At 34.1% G+C, this 22,865-nt stretch overlaps 1 protein-coding gene across 8 annotated transcripts in view; it reads right to left on the bottom strand.

The window, feature by feature from the left end:
• Positions 1-624: 624 nt before the first annotated feature.
• Positions 625-22,865, bottom strand: part of ATG4C (autophagy related 4C cysteine peptidase) — a 162,561-nt gene continuing 140,320 nt past the window's right edge. For 5 of the 8 annotated variants that reach the window (XM_077892065.1, XM_077892066.1, XM_077892062.1 and 2 more), the window contains 2 exons: positions 20,202-20,321; positions 625-1,775 (listed from right to left, as the gene is read on the bottom strand). In XM_077892065.1, coding sequence (XP_077748191.1) covers positions 1,608-1,775; positions 20,202-20,321 — 288 coding nt within the window. In that variant the 3' untranslated portion in view covers positions 625-1,607. Of the gene's footprint in view, positions 1,776-10,435; positions 10,514-20,201; positions 20,322-20,343; positions 20,550-22,865 lie in introns of those variants that run through there. The other 3 variants (XM_077892068.1, XM_077892067.1, XM_077892069.1) reach the window with 3 other exon arrangements.

Genomic DNA, 22,865 nt, shown 5'->3' with positions numbered 1-22,865 from the left:
AGGTCTTGTAAGAGAATACTTACAATCAGTTCTGATTCATTTGAAGGTTTAGGTACTCTCATTTGATGTGTTTGTTGTAAAATCCTGTGAATACTGCAGGTGTATATAAAGAACAAACTGCAATAATTTAGACAAGACAACTGCAGTACATAAAATCAGGCATACTACTGGCTTCTTATTTTATTGTACTGCTTTGACATTCTAGGAAAATTAGTACTGGACTTAATTTGTCCAGATTTTATCTGGAGTAAAGGAAAATTTTAGATTTCAGGCCATTTATATCAATTCAATAAACTGTCCTCATAGAAATGCCAAACCTGATTTTTCTCATCAGGCATACTAAAGCAATCTGCCCTCTCTGTTTTAGTTTTGCATGCAACTCTAAACCTGAATAAATAGGCTTTCTAATGAAGAGATCAATGACTTTAAATGATACACAATTTTATGTCTTTGTAAGTCACCTTTCCACACTGAAACATGAAAGCTCCATAAAATAAGTTAATATTTTGCTTACAGAGAAACAATATTACTTGACTTCATTATAAATAAATATACTTCATATGAGACAATGATTTTTTTCAAATTAAAGATTAAAATACTCCTATTAAAACCAAAACAAAGATATTTTATGTTCTCACATCTTTATTAAAGTACATAATCCTGGCTGAATAATAACTCATATTTCTATATCACAAATTTGCCTTTCAGTAACACATAATACACTTAAGGTAGATTTACCTTATAGATAGTCTCAGCTTCTAAACACCACTACATTGATTCATACAAATAGCAAAAATCACATAGAGGAGCATCTATCGTTATCTTTCTTAGTACTTATCTTTAGATTTAAAAGCTCCTTAATAAGCAGAATTCCCATAAAAATCCATTTCTTGAGATAGGAAACAAATACTATTCCTATCTTAAAATTGCCTTTATCTGATTTGATTGGAAGTTATTATTAATAACATAACCTTTAAATTTCTGGGGAAAACCAATACTTTATATTCACTCCTCAGGGAAGGCTTGATAGGAAGCAAAATGAGGAGCCATTATAAAATCATATTGCTAAGTATTACATTAACTCACAATTCTACATATATAATTATATGCATATCACATCTAACAATTGCTATTTAGTATATCAAGATACATCCATAAGTATCCTTTGGTTGGATTAATATCAGGAGGCTCTGCAGCACTGAAAAATTCATTCTCTGGTCTTCTGGTTGTTAGTATAAATAGAAGCTTTTGAACCTATTTGGTGATCCCAATTTTGGGGCCTATATCACAAAATCATCAAGAGACTAGTGGCCTCAGGTGGAAGAATTTGAAAACTGGAAGGCTTACAATTAAGTTAGAGTTATTGTTAGCAGATCTTTGGGAAATAGAAATGCAGCCAGAATCACTTGATATTAGAAATAAAGATTCATTAAATCTCTTTCAGAAAAATAGCTTTAAAACTTGTGTATCTCCAAATGTTCTTTTTTTTAAAAGAACATATAAAATTAAGATATGTGTGAAAATAAGCCAGTTTCAAGTAAACTTTTTTCTTTTCATTGTTCCCCCTTCAGAGGAATTCTTCTCAACAAGCACAAATACGCTAATCTTTAGAGCAAGACAAATTCTTCTGTGCTAAATCTTTTTAATCTTTTCTTTTCATCCTCTGAGAAAAGGTCTTCTTCATTGGTTGTAGTAGATGTAAAATCATAGTCTCTGGAATGACCATTTACAAAAGTAAACAAGGGATATTTCTCCTTAGAAGAAATTTTCAGCATCTGTAACAAAAAGTACAGAAAAATCCCTTATTGGATGCAAGAGTGCATTAGTAGGACCACATGAGGAAATCTAATGTTTTAATCCTGAATCTCTCTTGTTAGTTTTTCTCATTTATAATTATTCATACCACTGTTTCACTGTTCTGGCTAAAAGACAAAAAGTTCATTAGCATTATAGAGTTTACTTATAGCTAAATATCTGCTGCTCCATTAAGAGCAGACCATCAAAAATTAAGCACATTCATTCCCACCCTACTCCTCTCAAAGTAAGTCTTCTAATCACCTTCCAATTTAAAGGTTTACTGAAGAATCAAGAGTTATCTTCTTTTGGTAGTAATAGACAATAAAACAAAATGGTATCACTGACTATAGGAAAATATTGTGAAAGACTAGTACCATTACACAGTAGAAAAATCATTAAACTAAGTCAGAAGATCCATTCTAATCTCAATTCTACAACTTACCTTGATGAAACCTTGGACAAAATTACCTGACTGCCCTTTACAAAATGGGGCAACTTACCTCATAATTGTTAAACTGACCAAAAGCAATATAAAAAGTTATTTTAAAAATTGTTTAGTCTTTTCAGAGTCACATATTTGAAAAAATATTTCTGCAATAATTTGGTAAACATGAAAAATAGTATTCTTATGCATAGTAATAATCCACACCTTATGTATTACCTCCTAAAGCCACATAATTCAGAAGTAAAAAAAAAAATACCTGGAATTTTGTGGGTAGACCAACCACCTTTATAACCTCTGTCAATTTGGGATTCATTAACAATCCAACAACCCATTCTAAACCACTTTAAATCTTTCTGTTAAACAAATTCTATTTAAAAATTAAAACAATTTTCATTAAAAATGAATAAAAATTTTTTGAATGACATTTTGATAGAAACAAAGTTTCCTATAGATAACCAGGACCTATAAGGATTCTGAAAAGTTAATGTGAATTACGGAGAATGCTGAAAAATATCAACAGCATTTACACATCATTAATCATGATCAATTAATTATAACTTGTTTCTAAAGGATAATTTCAGGGGTAAAAACTAAATTCTCCCAAATGTCAATATTCAACTGAAGGATCATCAAATTCTTATATATTGCATTTATAGATTCTCTTGAAACATGGCTAAAATAAAAAGGTAGCTCTAGCATACAGATACAATGTTAAAATATTTCCATGAGACAGTTAACATGAAATACATTTTTTAATTGAATGGGAATGAACCATGTAAAACCAATTAAGTACTTAGAAAAACTAGATATAATGAAAATCGTAACCTATAATTTCATATGGCTCTCCTAAAGTATATATTGGTCAAATTTATTTTATTTACATTCTATTTTTTAAAAAGGAAGAAAGAAGAAAAAGTGCAGAAAATAAAAATAAGACAGAGGAAGCTGGCATGTGATCAGGCCTCTTTCATCTCCAGCCAATGGCTGGAATACAGTCCAAAATTGTTGTCATTTTATATCATTTAATGTCACTTGTAAAAGTCCATTATCTAATGGGCATTGTATCATTTTCAAGTCAGCACAACAAAGCTAATATTATCATCTCTTCATCTTTTCTTTCAAGATCAATAAAGAAGTCATTTAGGTTTATTAGTGGCTCAGCAACTAAGATTCAAATCTCACCCAGGGCAAAATGTCAGAAAGGGGTCCTCTATCCTTTAATTATAAAATATACCTACTTTTTCCATATGGACTTGTAGTGTAAGGCCCCCTTATGCATATTTATTGATTTAGGCTTTGAGAATTATGGTTTTTCTAATTTTTTGTGATTTACTTAAAATATTCTTAAAGATTATCAATGAAAAAACATATTAAAGGTTTACTCAAATCGAAAGTTATGTCCACACAAAAACTTGCACATGGATATTTATAGCAGCTTTATTCACAATTGCCAAAAATTGGAAGTAACAAAGATGTCCTTTAGTAGCTGAATGGATAAATTGTGGTACATCCAGACAATGGAATATTACTCAGCACTAATAAGAAATGAGCTATTAAGCCATAAAAAACATGGAGGAACCTTAAGAGCATATCACTAAATGAAAGAAGACAATCTTACATATTACATATTGCTGTAAGAGTCCAACAATATGATGTTCTGGAAAAGGCAAAATGATGGAGGTAGTAAGAGACTAGTGGTTGCCAGAGATTAATAGAAAGGGAGAGATAAGCAGGTGGAGTACAAATAATTTTTAAGGCAGGAAAACTATTCTGTATGATACAATAATGATAGCTACACATCATTATACATCTTTCCAAACCCAGAGAGTATATAATGTCAAGAGTGAACCCTAATGTAGACTATAGACTTTGAATGATAATAATGATGTGTCCAATGTAGGTTCATCAATTAGAATTATGTCTAAAAAAAAAAGAATATATGTCTAGTGGGAGATGTTGATGGGGGAAGGGAGTATATAGAAACTTTCTGTATTTTTCCCTCAATTTTGCTATGAAACTAAAACTGCTCTAAAAAAATAAAGCCTATTTTTAAAATGTATATTAAAGGACAAGTGAGTTCAGCAGTAAGGTAAATGATAACCTATCAGTACCTAAACATGATATGGCAGGGAAGAAATAATTTTAGGACATATAAATATGGAATGCCAAAGGAAATTTTAGAAATTATTTAGCTTACTCTCATTTTATAAATGGGAAAATTGAGCCTCAAAGGACTTAAATTACTTTCCCAAGATGATTTAACAGCAACAGCAGCAACAATAAAAAGAGATAAATAAGGAATTATTGGAATATTAGGGTGTCACTTGCAACATGCTTTTAAACACTTTTCCTAGCTCCTAAGCACCCTATTAAGAATATTTTTTCAGACTTGTTTTCTTTTTAAAAAGAATAACCATTGCTTTGAAAATCTGATTCTAAAAACTTCTATCAAAAGTGAAAACTTTAGGGATCCCTGGGTGGCGCAGCAGTTTGGCGCCTGCCTTTGGCCCAGGGCCTAATCCAGGAGACCCAGGATCAATTCCCACGTCGGGCTCCCGGTGCATGGAGCCTGCTTCTCCCTCTGCCTGTGTCTCTGCCTCTCTCTCTCTCTCTGTGTGACTATCATAAATAAATAAAAATTAATTTAAAAAAAAGTGAAAACTTTAGTTTTTTTTTTTTCTCATATTAGAAGTCAAAACTAAGCTTAAAGTCCCTCCATGATGGATAACATAAAATCTACATGAAAAAAAAATTCTAAACTAGGTTACCTATATTACATAGGCTATTATCAATTGATATACTACACAAAAGATAACAAAAGTTAGTAACTTTGAGAAATATTTTTCTTTTTTTGTTGTGGAGATATTTTTAATTTTTTTAAAAAATGTTAATTTAATTTTAATTAATTAACATAATGTATTATTAGTTTCAGAGGTAAACTTGGGAAAATATTTATTATATAATGTTAAAAGAAAAAACGATATAAAGCCACATGTAAAACTTAATCTCAGGATAAAATCATTTTAAATACATATTTTCAAAAGATTAGAAGGATATACAACAAAATATTAAGTTATCTGTGAATGAAAGACTTAGTGGTATTTTTTTTATATTTCTAATTTCCAAACTTTCTAACATATATTTCTTGGATAGTTAGGAGAAAACAATTTTTTTTTTTAAATTTAAGATAACTGAGTAAACTCAGTAACTATCTCATAGTTGCTTTTCAAAAGGGGATTCAGTGATTTGCTCAACAATAATTTTAAAATAGGCAAGTCCTCTGTTCTATTTTAATAACATAGTCAAAGACTGAAGTGCCTTTATTATCTAAAAGGCAGATCACTTTTCAAGAGGTCAAATAATATTTATTACATTTTTCCTATGTGCTACATTGATGGGTTTCAAAATCTACAAAGGAAAAAGCTGGAGGACAGAAGTTAAGCAATTTCTTCATAATGCTAGTAGGTGTAGGGAGAACAGAAATAGAACCAGGAGATGAGGGCATCCCGGGTGGCTCAGGGGTTTAGTGCTGCCTTCAGCCCAGAGCATGATCCTGGAGACCGGGATCGAGTCCCGCATCGGGCTCCCTGCATGGAGCCTGCTTCTCCCTCTGCCTGTGTCTCTGCCTCTCTCTCTCTCTGTGTCTTTCATGAATAAAGAAATTAATTTAAAAAAAAAAAAAAAAAGAACCAGGAGATGACCTCTTCTCCCCAGGCCAAACGTTTACCTCTAGCCTCTGCTACCACACATGTACAATTATACCCAGTACAGAGCAGTCTAGACCTATATTCACAGTGGAGCTACATTTTATGTAGTGGTTAAGTTCTAAAGTCAGGGGCGCCTGCGTGGCTCAGTGGTTGAGCATCTGCCTTTGGCTCAGGTGGTGATTCCAGGTCCTGGGATCGAGTCCCACACTGGGCTCCCTGGAGGGAGCCTGCTTCTTCCTCTGCCTACGTCTCTGCCTCTCTCTGTGTCTCTCATGAATAAATAAATAAAATCTCCTCCATTGACTCGACTTATTCCTACATCCCAAAATGCAGATATTAATTACTGATCCTTTATCTTTATATATTCTATAGTATCTCTTAAAAATATTATCTATGCTCAGTTTCAACCATTTCTCTGCTAGAGAAATGTTATTATCCGTATTATCCATATTTTACATTTGAGGGAACTAAAAAATACTGAGTGGTTAGGTGACTTGTACAAGTTCACATAGCTAGTGTCTCACAGATCCAGGATTTAAACTTAAGCAGCCTGGTATGTTACAACTACTATATTATACTGCCTCCTACAGTAATGGAGGCATGCTGCGATATCAACTCAAATTCATGATCATTTCTGCCTCCCAAAATGAGCTCCCTTCTAGACTTCGCTAGGCTTCTATCATTAGTAACATCATCTTTATTAATTAGTAATGGTTTTTGTTGCCAACTGACAAAAAGTAAAATAAAATAAAATACAACAATGGCTTTATCACAACAAAAAGTCTGACATTGCTAGCTTTGGTTCCTTGATGTCAAGTAGTTCCTACAATTCTCTTGGCCTTTCCCTTGTGATCACAAAATACTGCTGACACCCCCAGGTATTGAGTTCACATTCAGGGCGGGGGGGGGGCAGGTAGATACAAGGGGAGTGACAGAACCACATCTAAATCTACCCATTTTATCAGAAGAGCAAAATTTTTCCCAGATACTTTCAGTACATATCCAGTTATATTTTACTGGCCAAACTGTGCTTAAATACAAGGGAAACCAAGAAAAGTGAATATTTGGGCACACTGTTACCCCAAATAAAAGCAGGATTCTCTTAGCAAAAAAAAAAAAAAAAAAAAAGAGGTGGATATTGAACAGGTAACTAATGGTACTTGCACACCATTCAGAGAGGAGAACCCTGATAAAAATAAAACAGGGCAATGTGATAAGAAAGGATAGGAAGGCTTCTGTAGGTTGTATGGTCAGAAAAGGCCAAGTTGAGACCCAAATGATGATAAGTAATCACACATTAGAATTCTAAGGAAAGAGCACTCCAGCTAGGAAAACCAGCTAGCAGGAAGGCCTAGGAGGCCAGTACACTTAGCATGTTCAAAGAACAAAAAGAAGGCTTGTGTGGCTCAAGGGTAGAGGAAAAGAGGAAGAATGATTGGTATATAAGAGCCAGATCACCCAGGCCCATGTTAGCCACATTAAACAATCAAACTCATGACATTCTACCATAAACACTCCATAATATTCTACTGTAATGTTTCTGCTCATGATGTTCCTGTCTTCTAACTGCCCTTCATACTTCCTTTCTGATCATACAAACTCAATCACTCCCCAAAGCTAAAGCCCAAGTTCACTGACAATTACCTCATGCTGAAGTGATTATTCTTTTCTCCAAAGTCCTGCAGATTTGTCCAGTGTAGCACAATGATTACAGATATGGACTATGGAACACTAATTAGTCTCTGCTCAAAACCTGGCTAATACGTACAAACTATATGACCCTGAGCAAGTTACTTAACTAAACTATCTCATTTTCGTTCAGCTATAAAATGTCAGTATTGATAGAATCTATGTCACAAAGTTGTTGTGAGGATTAAATCAGTTAATGTATGTAAAATACTCAAAAGATTACCTGGCCTAATATGATAATCTAATATATTTTGGCTATTATTCCTGCCATTATTATTACACTATTAGTTTTCTGGCATTTACTAAATATATTTTTACAGTCATTTATCTTTAATATCCATTTCATGTCTTCCCAACTAACAATTAGCCCTAAAGATTTTAAAAGAAATCAGAGGGGACACCTGGGTGGCTCAGTGGTTTGGCGCCTGCCTTGCCCAGGCCATGATTCTGGAGACCCAGGATTGAGTTCCACATCAGGCTTCCTGCATGGAGCCTGCTTCTCTCTCTGCCTGTGTCTCTGCCTCTCTCTGTGTCTCTCATGAATAAATAAATAAAATATTTTTTTAAAAAAAGAAAGAAATCAGAGTTCTAATCATTAAATCCTAGAAGTAAAAAAGACCTATGAAAGAAAAATATCCCTCAGATTTCACTTGGAGAATACAGAACTAGGAGGAAGGAGAAATATAATCATGAACATAAACCTGACACATGGGGCGCCTGGGTAGCTCAGTGGTTGAGCATCTGCCTTCAGCTCGGGTTGTGATCCTAGGATCCCAGGATCAAGTCCTGCATCAGGCTCCTTGCAGGAAAGCCTGCTTCTCCCTCTGCCTATGTCTCTGCCTCTCTCTGTGTGTCTCTCATGAATAAAAATCTTTTAAAAATAATAATAATAAATAAAAATTAAAAAATAAACCTGACACACTAAGTTGTTTACAGAAAGACATTTACCAAAATAGTAATGGGTATGAGAAATTGTGTACCATTGAAGAAAATGGGTATGTTTGTTCTAGAAAACAAAGACAACTTATTCTCTTGCTTTCTGAGATGAAGGAGTAAAAGTTACATAGAGAATGATTCCAACTCAATATAAGAAGTGCTTTTTTAACAATAAAGATCTGTCCAAAAATTGAAAAGACTTCCAAGGAAAATAATTGGCTCACCATTAGCTGAAATGAAGAATAGTCAGTCAACTGTCTAGACCATGTGGATTGATGTATAAATTGAAGACTATAAAAAATCGTGTATATGAGCACATATTCTCAAAGTTGAACTGTCCGTCTGAGGTTTGAATTTCAGCACTACCATTTATTAGTTGTGACCTTGAAGGTTACTGAACCTTTGTAAGTAGGTTCCTCAATTGTATAAAAGGATAACAGTACCTACGTCAGAAAGTTTGTGTAGATTAAATGAGATAATTAATGTATATCAAGCACATAGCACAGTATCAAACATATGGTAAGGACTCTATAAATGTGAGCTTTGGATTAAATAACCTCTAAGATCTCTTAGATATCTAGGATTCAATGGCTATAATATAAATTTTGTTCTATAGCTAGAGGACAACTGGCTACTTGTAAATATTTTTTCCTGTGTGGACACCCATTCCATAATCAATTTCCTAATACATTTTTATTTGCGATTTTTGTTCTCAAGTATCAGTACTATTAGGTAGTAAGTTTATCATTTAAAAAGAGTATTTTAGGGATGCCTGGGTGGCTCAGGGCCTGGATCTCTGGCTGTCTCATGAGAGACACACTCCAGGATCCTGGAGTTCCAGGATCAAGTGCCGCATTGGGCTCCCTGCATGGAGCCTGCTTCTCTCTCTGCCTATGTCTCTGCCTCTCTCTCTCTGTGTGTCTCTCATGAATAAATAAATAAATATCTATTAAAAAATAAATTAAATAAATAAATAAATAAATAAATAAATAGTATTTTACTTGGGGTGCCTGGTGGCTCAGTCAGTCGAGTGTCTGTCTTTAGCTCAGGTCAGATCCCAGGGTCCTGGAATGAAGCCCCACATCTTCTGTCTGCTTCTCCCTCTGCCCCTCCCCTCTGCTTATACTCACTCTCTCTCACTCTCTATCTGAAATAAGTAAATAAAGTCTTTTTTTAAATAAATAAGATTATTTTATTTTTAAATTATCTTTAAGCTGAGAACAGTAAAAAGAGGAAGAATATGGGATGTGAGATAAAATGAAAATCTACATCAGGCCTTTTACAAGACAGCAGAGCAGAGGAGATATAGTCTAAGTTCAGAGCTTGGGAAAGAGATGTGTTGGTAGGATACTTAGGAAAAGTGAGCACATTCACCTACACAACTTGGAGAGGAAGAATACATAAAACCACAAAAACAGAGGTGAGACACAAAACTGAAAACAGGAAAACTCACTGAAAGCCTATATACAGACTCAATTCCCCGGTCCCTCCTCAAAAACCAATACCCTTCTTTGCTCCACATTAGCCATCCAACACACAGAAAAATAAAAATTTGTCCTTTGGAAAAACTGAATAAAGATACGGCCTTTGGTACACCAGGCACAGTGATGACTACAAAAGCTAAAGTATTAGGTGAGACTCTAAAATATTAAGCTGTAAGGTCCCCAGTATCCTTCACTTGTTGGTCCAGAGCACCAGCAAGCAACACATTCCACAGGAAGATAGCAGAACTCCTCTCCGAAAAAAGTGATACAACTCTAGAGAAAAGATTACCACTTAGGCAAACTCATCACCTCATCACCCTAGTATGTAAAATCGCCAGCTAAAAAGCCATGCTCAAACACACAGAACTGCTACTCACCTCTTTGGTGCCTCACTCTTAAGTATAAACAGACACAGAAGGTCACCAGTTATTTGAGGAAAAGCATCCAATGGAGAACTGGAAGATTAAAGCAAAAACAAAAGAGGATCCAGAAGGAAAACAGAAACAGCAAAAGAAGCAGAAGAAAATTTCAAAATTACTATAATTAATTTCCTTGGAGGAAATAAGAAATAATACACCCATTAAAAAAGAAGACAATACAACAGAAGAAATAGGTGAAAATGTATTAGATTTGCTATAATTCAATTACTGAAAAAAATTCAATTACTGAGCTCCTTGCTAATTTATAAGACAAATTTATAACAAAATATCTTTAATTCATTCCTTCATTCAACAAATATTTATGGATTCCTCCCATGTGACGGCAGTTCTGGGCACTGGGGAAACAATAATATACAAAACCAACAAATACTCCTTACTAAAATTACATTCCCGTAGAGTAGAAAGGTGGTAAATAAATATGCGTAATGTGTTTATATGGCAGAATGTGTGTGTACTTAAGTGCTAAGGAGAAAAATAAAACAAGGAAAGAAGGAAATACTAACAAATGCACAAAGGGTGGCCAAGAAAGGACGAAGAAGGTGACAGGTGAGTAAAGACCTGAAAAAAGTGAAGGAGGGAAGCATGAGAATATCTGCAGGAAAAGACTTGTAGGCACAGGAAAACAAACAGAATCCTTGAAAGAGAAGGACACCTAGCATTTTCAAGGAGGCTAAGTGTGGCTGGACTTGAGAGAGTAAGGGGATAAGGTCAGAGAGGGAATGGAGGATAGAGGGAGATTCCACTTTTAGAAGGCCTTGTAGGCCACTACTTCTATTTTGACTTACAAAGCTCCTGAAGGGTTTTGAATAAAAAAAGTAACATGATATTAGTTACATTTTAACAAAATCACTCAGGCTGCTATACTGAGAAGATATGTATAGATACAGCAAGGGAGATCAGTTAAGAAGCTACTGTAATAATCCCAAGGAAGCTATCTATGATGGTATACCAGGATAATAATGGTAATGGTGAGAGGTCACCAAATTCTAAATATATTCTAAAGGAGAGATGATAGAACTTGCTGATAAAGTTGGGCATGGGGTGTGAGAGTAAGGGATCCAGGATGATTCAAAGTTTTTATTTTTATTTTTTTTAAAGATTTTATTTATTTATTCATGATAGTCACACACAGAGAGAGAGAGAGAGAGAGAGAGAGAGAGAGAGAGGCAGAGACATAGGCAGAGGGAGAAGCAGGCTCCTAGCCCGACATGGGATTCGATCCCGGGTTTCCAGGATAGCGCCCTGGGCCAAAGGCAGGCGCTAAACCGCTGCACCACCCAGGGATTCCTGATTCAAAGTTTTTAGACTAAGCAATCAGAATAATACAATTGCCATTTATAGAGTAACCAAATTCTTTTCATTTGGTTTATTTTACTTTATTTTTATAATTTACCTAAGTAATATTTTTTTGGATGGATTTAAGACAAAACTGTAATGCCATGTTCCTTCTCTGTTCCACTCCTCTAAACAGAGTACTCATGGGGTAAAAGTCCAATGAAATAAAACTAATTTTATGTTAGGAGTTTTTAAATTGGTTTTTAAATCTACAGTTATATCTTACAACTTAAAGAACTAAAACAAGTATTTTAGAAATGTAATTATTTAGAGGACCCTGATGAGATTAACCCTGCCAACAAGAACAATCATTAAGAAATGGAAAAAACAGATAAAGCAACTGTTAGGGAGCAGCCAAGAAAAGTATGTCTTGAGAAATGAAAATCTTAGAGAGGGGACATCAGGAAATGACAGGACAATGGAATATGTATCGTTAAGATACAAACAAAAAACTAGTAAAATGGAATTCTATGCAGCAAAGATATCCTTCCAATAATAAAGGCAAGCTCTTCATCTTCCCCTCCCCTCCCAAACAGTTCATTAATACAGCCACTAGATGAGGCTAGGCAAAACAGGCATCCATGCCAGGATCAAGGCAGGCCCTCTGGTCTACTGACTGTGTGGAAGCCAGATTGGAACCTGGAAGATATCACTTTAATCAACTGATCAAAGTTAACATCACCAGTAAAGGCACAAATTGAAAACATGTACCAACCATTAGGATGCAGTAAGAACATACAGAACCACTTCCATGATATACCTGACAAAGATGCATAACCTGAAAGATTATGAAGAAACATCAGGGAAACCCAAGATGAGGGGATAATCTATAAAAGTATCAAAAGTATCTTGTAAAATAAATAAATAAAAAATAAAAATGTCCCATAATCTTTGAAAATATCAAGGCCATGTGAAAAGTCGAGATAAGATGAGGAACTATTCTAGAATGAAAGAGATTCAGTGTATATAAATACAACACAATATTCTGAACTGGAGCCTTTTGCTATACAGAGCAATACTGGGCCAATTAGCAAAACAAATAGTTTCTGAGGATACATGGTAATAATATACAATGCTACTTTCCTGATTTTGATAGTTGTATTGTGCTTAGGTAAGAGAATGTCTTTAGGAATTGCACATTCAACTTTTCAATTATGGGGCATCATGTTGGCCACTTATTCTCAAATGGCTCAGGAAAAAACTTATCTGTACTATATTTACAACTTTTCTGTAAGGTTGAAATTATTTCAGTTTTTAAATGAAGACAAAGTTGCAGTCAAACAAAACCAGAGAATTTATCACCAAACAGAACTAAAAGAAACCATAAAGGAAGTTCTTTAGAAGGAAGCAAAATGATCCCAAGAGAAAATAATAATACAGGAAAGAATAAAGGGCATCAAAAAGGGTAATATTGACTATTTAAAACAAAATGCTTTGTAGAATTTAAAACAGATGTAGGATTAAGATATATGACAACAAAGTACAAAAATAGACTTTAAGGAAAAAAATTACTAGAGATAAAGTACAAAAATAGATTTTAAGGAAAAAAATTACTAGAGATAAAGTCAGATGATTATAAAATAAATAGGAAGACCTAACAATACTAAATTTGTATATAACTAATAACATAGGATCAAAATATAGAAAAAAAACAGAAAGCAAGAGAATTTGAAGGAGAAATGAACAAATCTACAATTACAACTGGAAACTTTTATCACATATCTTACATACTATGCAGGAACAAAAAGGACATGAAAAAATTTAACACAACAACTTAGAGGCAAGAGGGAGGGAGGGAAGGAGGAGATTGTTAATAGGTCAGAGACAGGATTAAACAGAACTATTCCATAGAGATGCTGAAGTCTAAAGAAGTAGAAGATGGAAGAGGTATGTATTGTTTTAGATACACACCCAATAAACCTGACTTCATCATATTCACCTGACTTCCAAATTTTTCACCTCTTTCAGTTCTCCCAGACCATTTGCCTCCCTATCCACAGAGATTCCATGATTGACCATTTCAGTGAAATAAAAGATACTTGTAACTCTACCTGAAATTCTGCTATCTTCATCATGTCAGATTCTATTGCTCATCTTATCTGCTCCCAATTTAAGGTTCTGAAGCATTCTTAAAGCAAGCCATGAAAGTGTATCAATCAAGTTCATTGTAATTAGGACCCTGATTATTCTCTTGCTGATTTTTACTAATTTTAATGTGGTAGGTTTAAATAGGGCAGATTTCATGGACCAGGTAAGATTTTTATCTGGACCTTAAAGAAAATGCAATGAATATATCTTATAAAATGTTTTTGTACTCCCTTTCCTATATTTCTTGTCCATAACACTGTATTTTTATGGAATTTTAAAATTTATTTGTAGATTTGATGTTCATCTTGTCCACTTAGACTATAACGTCATGAAGCTAGGTGTCATAACTTTCTTATTCACCAATGCATACCCAGCTCCAGACAGTCATTCAACAAACATAGTAAGTACTTACTATGGGCCAGGCAGTGTTCTAGATGTGCTGGGATACATCAGTGACCTGAATAGACAAAACATTCCTGCCCTTGTGAAGTTTATATTCCACTAGGAAAGACTGGTAATAACAAATACAATAGATAAGTAAATTATATAGTGTATTAGAAAGTAATAAGTGCTAAGAAAAAAATGACAAGGTAAGAGGGAATGGAAGGGGACACTGTACCTTTAAATAAGGTGATCAGATTAGGCCTCACTGAGGAGACATCTGAGCCAAGACTTAAAGGAAGCAAAGGACTTAGTCCAGCAGATATCTGAGGAAATCCACTACAATTAGGTTAGACATCTACAAGGAGGCCAACATGACTAAAGCAGAGTGAAAAAGGGTACAGTAAGAGATAAGGGGCTGGGGTAAGGGCATGGGGACAGATCATCTGGGACCTTGGAGGATATGGTAAGAACTTTTTAAATTATAAATGAACTGGAAAGTCAATGCAGGTTTCTGAGGAAAGGAGTGGTATGCTTTGACTTAGGTTCTAAAAAGATCAGTGAGGCTGCTGAATCAATAACAGGTTCCGGGGAAGGGGGCTTAGAAACAAATTAGGCCATTGCAGACCATTATAGTATCAGTAGAGGTATGAAAAGTGGTCTGATTCTAGATATATACTGAACATATAATTGGTTATAGGATATGAGAGAGAGAAAGGAGGTAAGCATAACTCCAAACTTTTGGCCTTAGCAGATAAAAGGATAAATTTGCCCTTAGGTGAGATGAGGAAAATTGTGAGCAGGACAGGCTTGAAAAGGAAGATCAGAATTTGATTTTGGAAATGTACATCAGACATACAAGGGATGTTGAATGGCATTTGGACATCTATAATCTATAATTGGAAGGAGAGGTCTGAGCTAAAGATATGATCTTGGTTTTGGTTGGCTATAATTGGTATTTAAAGCTACAGGACGGGGGATCCCTGGGTGGCGCAGCGGTTTGGCGCCTGCCTTTGGCCCAGGGCGCGATCCTGGAGACCCGGGATCGAATCCCACATCGGGCTCCCGGTGCATGGAGCCTGCTTCTCCCTCTGCCTGTGTCTCTGCCTCTCTCTCTCTCTCTCTGTGTGACTATCATAAATAAATAAAAAATTTTAAAAAAAAAGTTTAAAAAAAATAAATAAATAAAGCTACAGGACTAGAGATCACCAAGATAAAGAAGACATGAGAACTGAAGACTAAGCGTGGAGCACTCCAACATTAAGAGACTCAGGAGAAGAGCAGACAACGGAGAATTGAGAAAGAAAAACTGGGGACCCCTGGGTGGCGCAGCGGTTTGGCGCCTGCCTTTGGCCCAGGGCGCGATCCTGGAGACCCAGAATCGAATCCTACATCCGGCTCCCGGTGCATGGAGCCTGCTTCTCCCTCTGCCTGTGTCTCTGCCTCTCTCTCTCTCTCTCTCTCTCTCTCTCTCTATCATAAATAAAAAAATAAATAAAATTTAAAAAAAAGAACAAGCAGTTATCCATGTTTCAAAAAAAAGATACATATCAACACATATACAAGTTCTAAATGTGAAAACTTTTGGAAGAAATGCAGGAGAATGTAGGAAATCTGTTTATTTGGTTATTACAGATTCCTTTGATACAAAATCTGATACAAAGAGATACTTTGTAGTTTATGAGATTGGTTACGTCTTACAATATGAAGTGTTAATAAGGATGTGAATCATTGGAAATTTTCATATACTGCTTGGTATGATCACTTTGGAGAATATTTGACAGTATCTAGCAAGTCTAAAAATATGCCTACCCTGTAACCCAGCAATTCCACTCTAGTATATCTAGGGCATCTAATGTAATAAACCCAGTTAAACTAGTACAAGTGAATGAAGAAATATGAACAAGAATATTCTTAAGAACATTATTTGTAACTGAAAAGTGAAACAAGCTAGATGACCATCAAAAAAATTTAAATAAGAAGTAATACATTGCAAAATGTATTATTATTCAGCAGTTATGATAAGCTAGACCAAGACGTATAGATCTAATTCCTAAGTCACTACTAAATGAAAAAGCAAATTGCAGGATATATATTTTTTCATATAAACATATCATTTATGATAAATTTAGTAACATGCAAAGCAATATATGTTGTTTATGGATATATTAAAATGAGTATTATATACTAAGTTATAATAATAGTTACTACTGAAGGAAGGAAGAGAATAAGGTTGGGGAAGGTTAACATGCTTCAATTATTTATGCTCAATGGTAGCACATGGGTATTTATTATGTTATTCTCTGTATTTCTGTATGCTTGAAATTTAAAAACTAATAAAATCAACATATTGCTAAATTACAAACCTCTTCAGCCTGGCATTCAAGACTTTCCACAATATTATCCAACTTTCTTTTCTAGCCTCATCCTTTGATGTTTCCTACAGCAGTATTTCCCAAGCCGTGGACACATATATGCCTCCTTCATTATTTTTGTTATGTATGCCATCTCTGTTATGATCAATGATTATTTTTCTTTTTATAGTTTTTAACTTAAATAGCCTTGTACAAATCACTAATTAACAGGAAATTACATGTTTAATATGCCAGTTATATTTTTCTAATATGAATATAAATAAATACATATGGATTAAAATATGTGTCTTGGTGCCACCTAAAAACATCAAGTATCATACTTTGGGTTGCACAGTCTCACACCAGTAGTTCTCAGATTTGGTGTACAGGGCTACTTGGTAGGCTTGTTAGAACTGGAGACTCCCAGGGCACCTGGGTGGCTCAGTGGTTGAGCATTTGCCTTTGGCTCAGGTTGTGATCCCAGTGTCCTGAGATGGAGTTCTGCATCAGGCTTCCCACAAGGAGCCTGCATCTCCCTCTGCCTATGTCTCTGCCCCTCTCTCTCTGTGTCTCTCATGAATAAATAAATAAAATCTTTAAAAAATTAAAAAGAAGAACTGAAAACTCCCAAGCCATCCATATAGGATCCTAATTTAGGCAGTCAGAAGACAGAAATCCTATTGTACATGTACCCTTGGCACCTAACAAATACTGTTTGCCATTCTTTAGACAAGCTCTATGTTTTCCTTTTCCAATACCTTTCCTCTTACTTCCTCTGCTTGAAGTAACCTTCTCTCTTCTTAAGACAGTAAAAATTCAGCCTACATTTTAGGGCCCAAATTAAATACCACCATCACAATAAAGAACTTTGACCTGGATGTGACATTGCTCTCATTTCAACATCCAACCTTCTGCTATCAATTTATTTCTATTTTTTGTATGGGTGCTTATCATCTTCAATGTAATGTATGTATTGTCTTATTCCCTCTCCTAGACTATAAATGCTGCTTGAGGGCAGAAGGCTTATACCTGTTCAAAAATAGGGGTTATGGCTTAGTCATTTTATGCTTTCAACATGGTCGTTACTCAGATACTTGCTGGGCTGAGCTCTGCTAAACACTGAATTAATTTCACAATTTTTATTAACATTTTAAAAGTCATGTAGCATAAGGCATTAGAATATTCATTCATACAGCATTACAAATTAAACATAAGAATCTAGGCTACCTAGCTTTCTTTCAAAATGAGACAACTGAAATTATATCTATTATATAAATTGTATCAAATTACATTAAAACAAATAATTTAAACTGTTTTAATTTTTTAAGAGAAAAAAATAAGTTTAACAAAAATGACAAGTTCAGTTTTTAAAATGAGAACTATTTAACTTACAATCTTCCAAGCAAAAGTAAATGATCAAGTTATTAATCAAAAAAGATAGTTTTTGATAACTGCTACAAAAAGCTATTAACTTAAGAACAACACTATTATTAAAGCAAAGTTAATTGACTGGCAAAATTCTCAGTACTTCCAAATGACATTTCAATATGGCTTCCCTTTGCTTTAATATTGCATATTTTACTCTGGTGCATCATGAGCAATAATTTCTAAGCATCTTTCCCATGTAAAACCCGTAACATATATACATACATACACTTATATATGTAAAATATATATTATATACATATATAAAACCCATAAAAACTGTAAGTTTTAATCAGAAAATATCAACATGCAACTCATTTGTTTATCTTGTTTTTTCAATTTGGTAATAATAATCTGGTTGGTTTCTATTCTAGGAGTAGACTACACTACTGTTTTTTTTTTTTTAATTATTTATTTATTTATTTATGAGAGAGAGAGAGAGAGAGAGAGAGAGAGAGGCAGAGACACAGGCAGAGGGAGAAGCAGGCTCCATGCACCAGGAGCCCGATGTGGGATTCGATCCCGGGTCTCCAGGATCGCACCCTGGGCCAAAGGCAGGCGCTAAACCGCTGCGCCACCCAGGGATCCTACACTACTGTTCTAAATACACTTATTTTCACCTAGAGAGAAAATAAACTAGTGGAAGCAGAAACAGGGCTTCAAATGGGAAATGTTCATCAACATCAATCTATATTACAGTATCATCTGGATTTGTATATTTTAGCACATATTTTACATGATACTTTATAAAGACAGAATTGTCAAACTAAAAATATACAAATAATTATACTAACTTCAAGTAATAAAAGGGGGGGGATGGAGAAGACATATTTTGTTACGTTCACTTGGTCCTCTGAGTTAAAAAGAATGAAAAAGACGACAACTATGAGAAATGAAGAATAAGGAAAAGTTCTCACATATCTCATTTTCTCCCCTCATTCATTTTTCTGTCATGCTCCTGTTACATTTCCTCTTTTATATGGCAGGTCAAGTAAACTAAGCTTACATGAAACTTTTTTATTTAACTTTTTCATTCTATTTTTACATTGTAAAAATCAAATTTCAACCTGCTGGGTCCATTTTCCAAAAGAAAACTAACTAACTGGAAGTTAAAGCAATAATGAGGGCAGCCCTGGTGGCTCAGCGGTTTGGTGCCGCCTTTAGCCCAGGGTGTGATCCTGGAGACCTGGGATCGAGTCCCGCGTCAGGCTCCCTGTATGGAGCCTGCTTCTCCCTCTGCCTGTGTCTCTACCTCTCTCTCTCTCTCTCTCTCTGTGTCTCTCGTGAATAAATAAATAAAATGATTTTTAAAATAAATAAATAAATAAAGCAATAATGAGGTACTATTATACCTGAGCTCAAGTTAAAAATTACAAAAAATGAGTATGGTATTGGTTTTACTTACCATAAAACGACAGCCTAACTATTGATACTAATAAAGACAGCTACCCAGTTATGGTTACTTCCTAAATAAGTAATCTTTTTTATTTTCTAAAGTACTAAATATAAACAGACCTTAAGGTTCTATAAATGTTTTAACAGTACTCAAAGACCAAAAAATGCAGAAGTTTAAAGGTAATGAGAGAGAGTTAAATAAACCTATTTCAAAGATCCTATAAGTAGAATAGATCAGATTAGACAAGCTTATTGGAAGGTAACAACATAGCTCATTTTATAAAGCAGTTCTGAGAAATCCAAAAATACCATTTCTCTTTAAAAAAAAAATCAAGGAAGCACTTGGACTAACATGAAATAATGCACAATTTGGCTTGATCAAATACTTCATTAATTTTTTTCTACCCCCTAAGGTACTGCCCTTTTAAAATCCTCTTCAAATAAAATATAACCTAATTGCTTACACATGGCTAGTTTGCAAAGGGATTTTTATTTCAACAGTGCCACCTAGTGGAGCCACTGATACTTTCAAGTGGTCACTAGTTGGTTGCATTAGTCTCAAAGGTTAGGAGTCTGCAAATAGTTTTATTTTCTGGTTCACAATATTCTTATTAACATTCAAGGGGAAATTTTACAAAAAAAAATTTACAGATTTTTGTCCTCTGACAGTCTATATCTAATAAAAATTAGGTTATTTACACATACAATATTTTAAATAAAAGTACCTTAGTGATTTCTTCAGAAGCTCGTTTGAAGTCCTGAACATTTCGACAGTAAAATCCTATTGTACAGCTAGGATCCATTTTTCGAAATGACATCTTTTTGGGAGAAGGGCAGTGGAATGTCTGCAATTTTAAAAGTTCTTTAGGATTAATTCAGTTTTATTTGATGGACTTGAGTATATACAAGATATTACTTAATTTAAAATTTTCCATCTAGCTTTTCTCACAAATATGCTTTAAAATAATGTTTTAGTCTATCCTGTGCAAATGGTTCTTTCCATTCTCCAAAGCAAAACATCACAGCCAACATTCAATTCACCAAATCTCCACTTTATGTGACATTAGTGTCATCTGTAAAAGAAAAAATGTTTGTCAAGTGGCATACATTTATAACACTTGCAGAATGGAGGAAAAATGTGCCACTGGAAAAGACATACATAAATAAGCTAGTACAAGGTTTAGAATCAAGTTAGTTATTTCTATGAAAGTTCAGTTAAGCCTGGGGGTGGGGGGTGTTGAGATTGTTTAATGTTTAAAACCTTTTAATAAGGATATCAAGACTTTGTAAACAAATACACAGATTCATGTAAATGTTCCATAATGATATGAAAAGAGGTCAATTTGAGTGTGACAATTCAAGCTGCTTTTTTTTCCCTTGTAGATAGTTCAATCATACATTAGATTCAAATCCACTATCATGGCAGTGAATATAGGCCAAAAAAATGTGTTTTCAAAACTATGACTTCTATAAAATGCTTAGCTAATACTTACTTTATATAGTGAGATCCAAACTAACTAAACTAGAGCCTCTAAAGTACGAGTCAATACAAGTATTATCTTGGTTGGATTTTTTTCAATACTCTTTCACCTGCTTTATCTGTTTTATTGAAAACAGATCTGAAAAAGCACAGAAGAAATATACAAATTTGTTAGCTAACGATATACAGGAGTGTATTAGTGTATAAGGGACAGACAGCTCTAGGTAATATTTACAAAAAGTTATTCTACATAATACAAGCTATTTAAAAATAGTCACTCAACTCCTTCCAAAGCCAATAATAAGGAATGTTTATTTAGTTTTTACTACATGAAGTTAAGGAAGAAGAGCCAAAGGTTTATACAGAGTCCAATAAAGTATTTTTTAAACTCATCTACAAGGATGTCCTACATTATGCTAAATTAATGTTTTCATGTAAGAACCAATAAAACTAAACCAAATGGGCTTAAGTGTTGTTTCACTGTATTGCCTCAAATCATTGTAGATATTAACAACAAACACTACATTGTTATTCATCGTTGTTTTGATACCTTCAAAGAACTTCTTAAATTATTCACAAAAACACAGATATAAATCTCTGATAACTGAAAACTGAAATTGCTATTGGGTATTACTATATGAGGACTTGGACTCATATTATAAAGAGGCATTTTATACCATTAAAACTTAAAATTATATTCTTTCATTCACCCAAGAAGATTCTGAAGTCAAGCCAACATTAATTTATAATTCAGAATCATTTCTGTTTGTTGCCAAACAAGTTAAGACTTTAAAATATTTTCCCAAGGGACATTACACAGCTATATTTGCTTTGTGATAATTCTTTGAGCCCTGTACTTATGATTTCTTTTTTAATTTTGAAACTCTGATGATTGGTAAGAGTAGCACCTTCTACTTTACAATCACATTTTAGGGAGTATTTACTAGATACACTTCTGTGACAATGAAATATGTGACTGAAAAAAACTAGTCAAGGTGAGTCAATTCCTATTTATTTCATTTTTCAACAAATAATTTATTCATTGCCTCAACAAATAGTTATTAAGCACCTACTAAATGCCAGGTACTGTTCTAGGCTTATTTTTTGGAATAGTGGATTCTATTACCTAAACATACAAATAATATTGAAACAAATATGCTATTTTGGTGATTTAGACCCTTACAACAAAGCACCTCCTACTAACTGCAGTTCATATATGTTATTCATGAAGGGTACATCTTTCACTGATGAATTCACTCATCCATCTAAGCACATCACATCACTCTTTTTTTTTTTTTTTTTTTACATCACATCATTCTTACAGCTTTAATGCCACTATTCTCCAAATTTACTAGGGTAGATTAAAATAATCACCACTGCATGGACTTCCTAAAATCTGAAACTTGAAACTGGGGGCCCAGGAATCACAAAAGACTAACATGTGTATTAATAAGGCTTTTCCTGCCTTATTAGAATATTAATATTTAATAATAAAATATTGCCTTAATAATAGGGACATCCAGGTGTCCCACTTCTAATAAAATCTTTAAAAAAATAAAAAAGAATACTTGGTCTAATATAGTTTCAAAATGTTAAAAGCTAACTCTAAATATTTAGGAATTCAATACCATAAGAACAAAAGATGTAATCTGCTAAATCTCTTTTTCAATCTCAAATATTCAAATATCATACTACTTTCTTAAATTTTCATAATCTTAGTGGATTCAGGACACTCACTCAAAATTACTTACATGTAATTGAGTAAAAGACCTAAGATTTTAATTTCTCCATCTCCTGACCAAAAACAAGTATTGATCGAAAAAAGTTGCTTTCAAAAATAATTTTGGGGCTCCTGGGTGGCTCAGTGGTTGAGTGTCTGCCTTCAGCTCAGGTCGTGATCCCGGGGTCG

Source organism: Canis aureus, chromosome 3 (genome assembly GCF_053574225.1).
Source record: "Canis aureus isolate CA01 chromosome 3, VMU_Caureus_v.1.0, whole genome shotgun sequence".
Classification (NCBI taxonomy): domain Eukaryota; kingdom Metazoa; phylum Chordata; class Mammalia; order Carnivora; family Canidae; genus Canis; species Canis aureus.
Note: the sequence above shows the minus strand (reverse complement) of the source record. Positions and strands in the feature narration are given on the sequence as shown.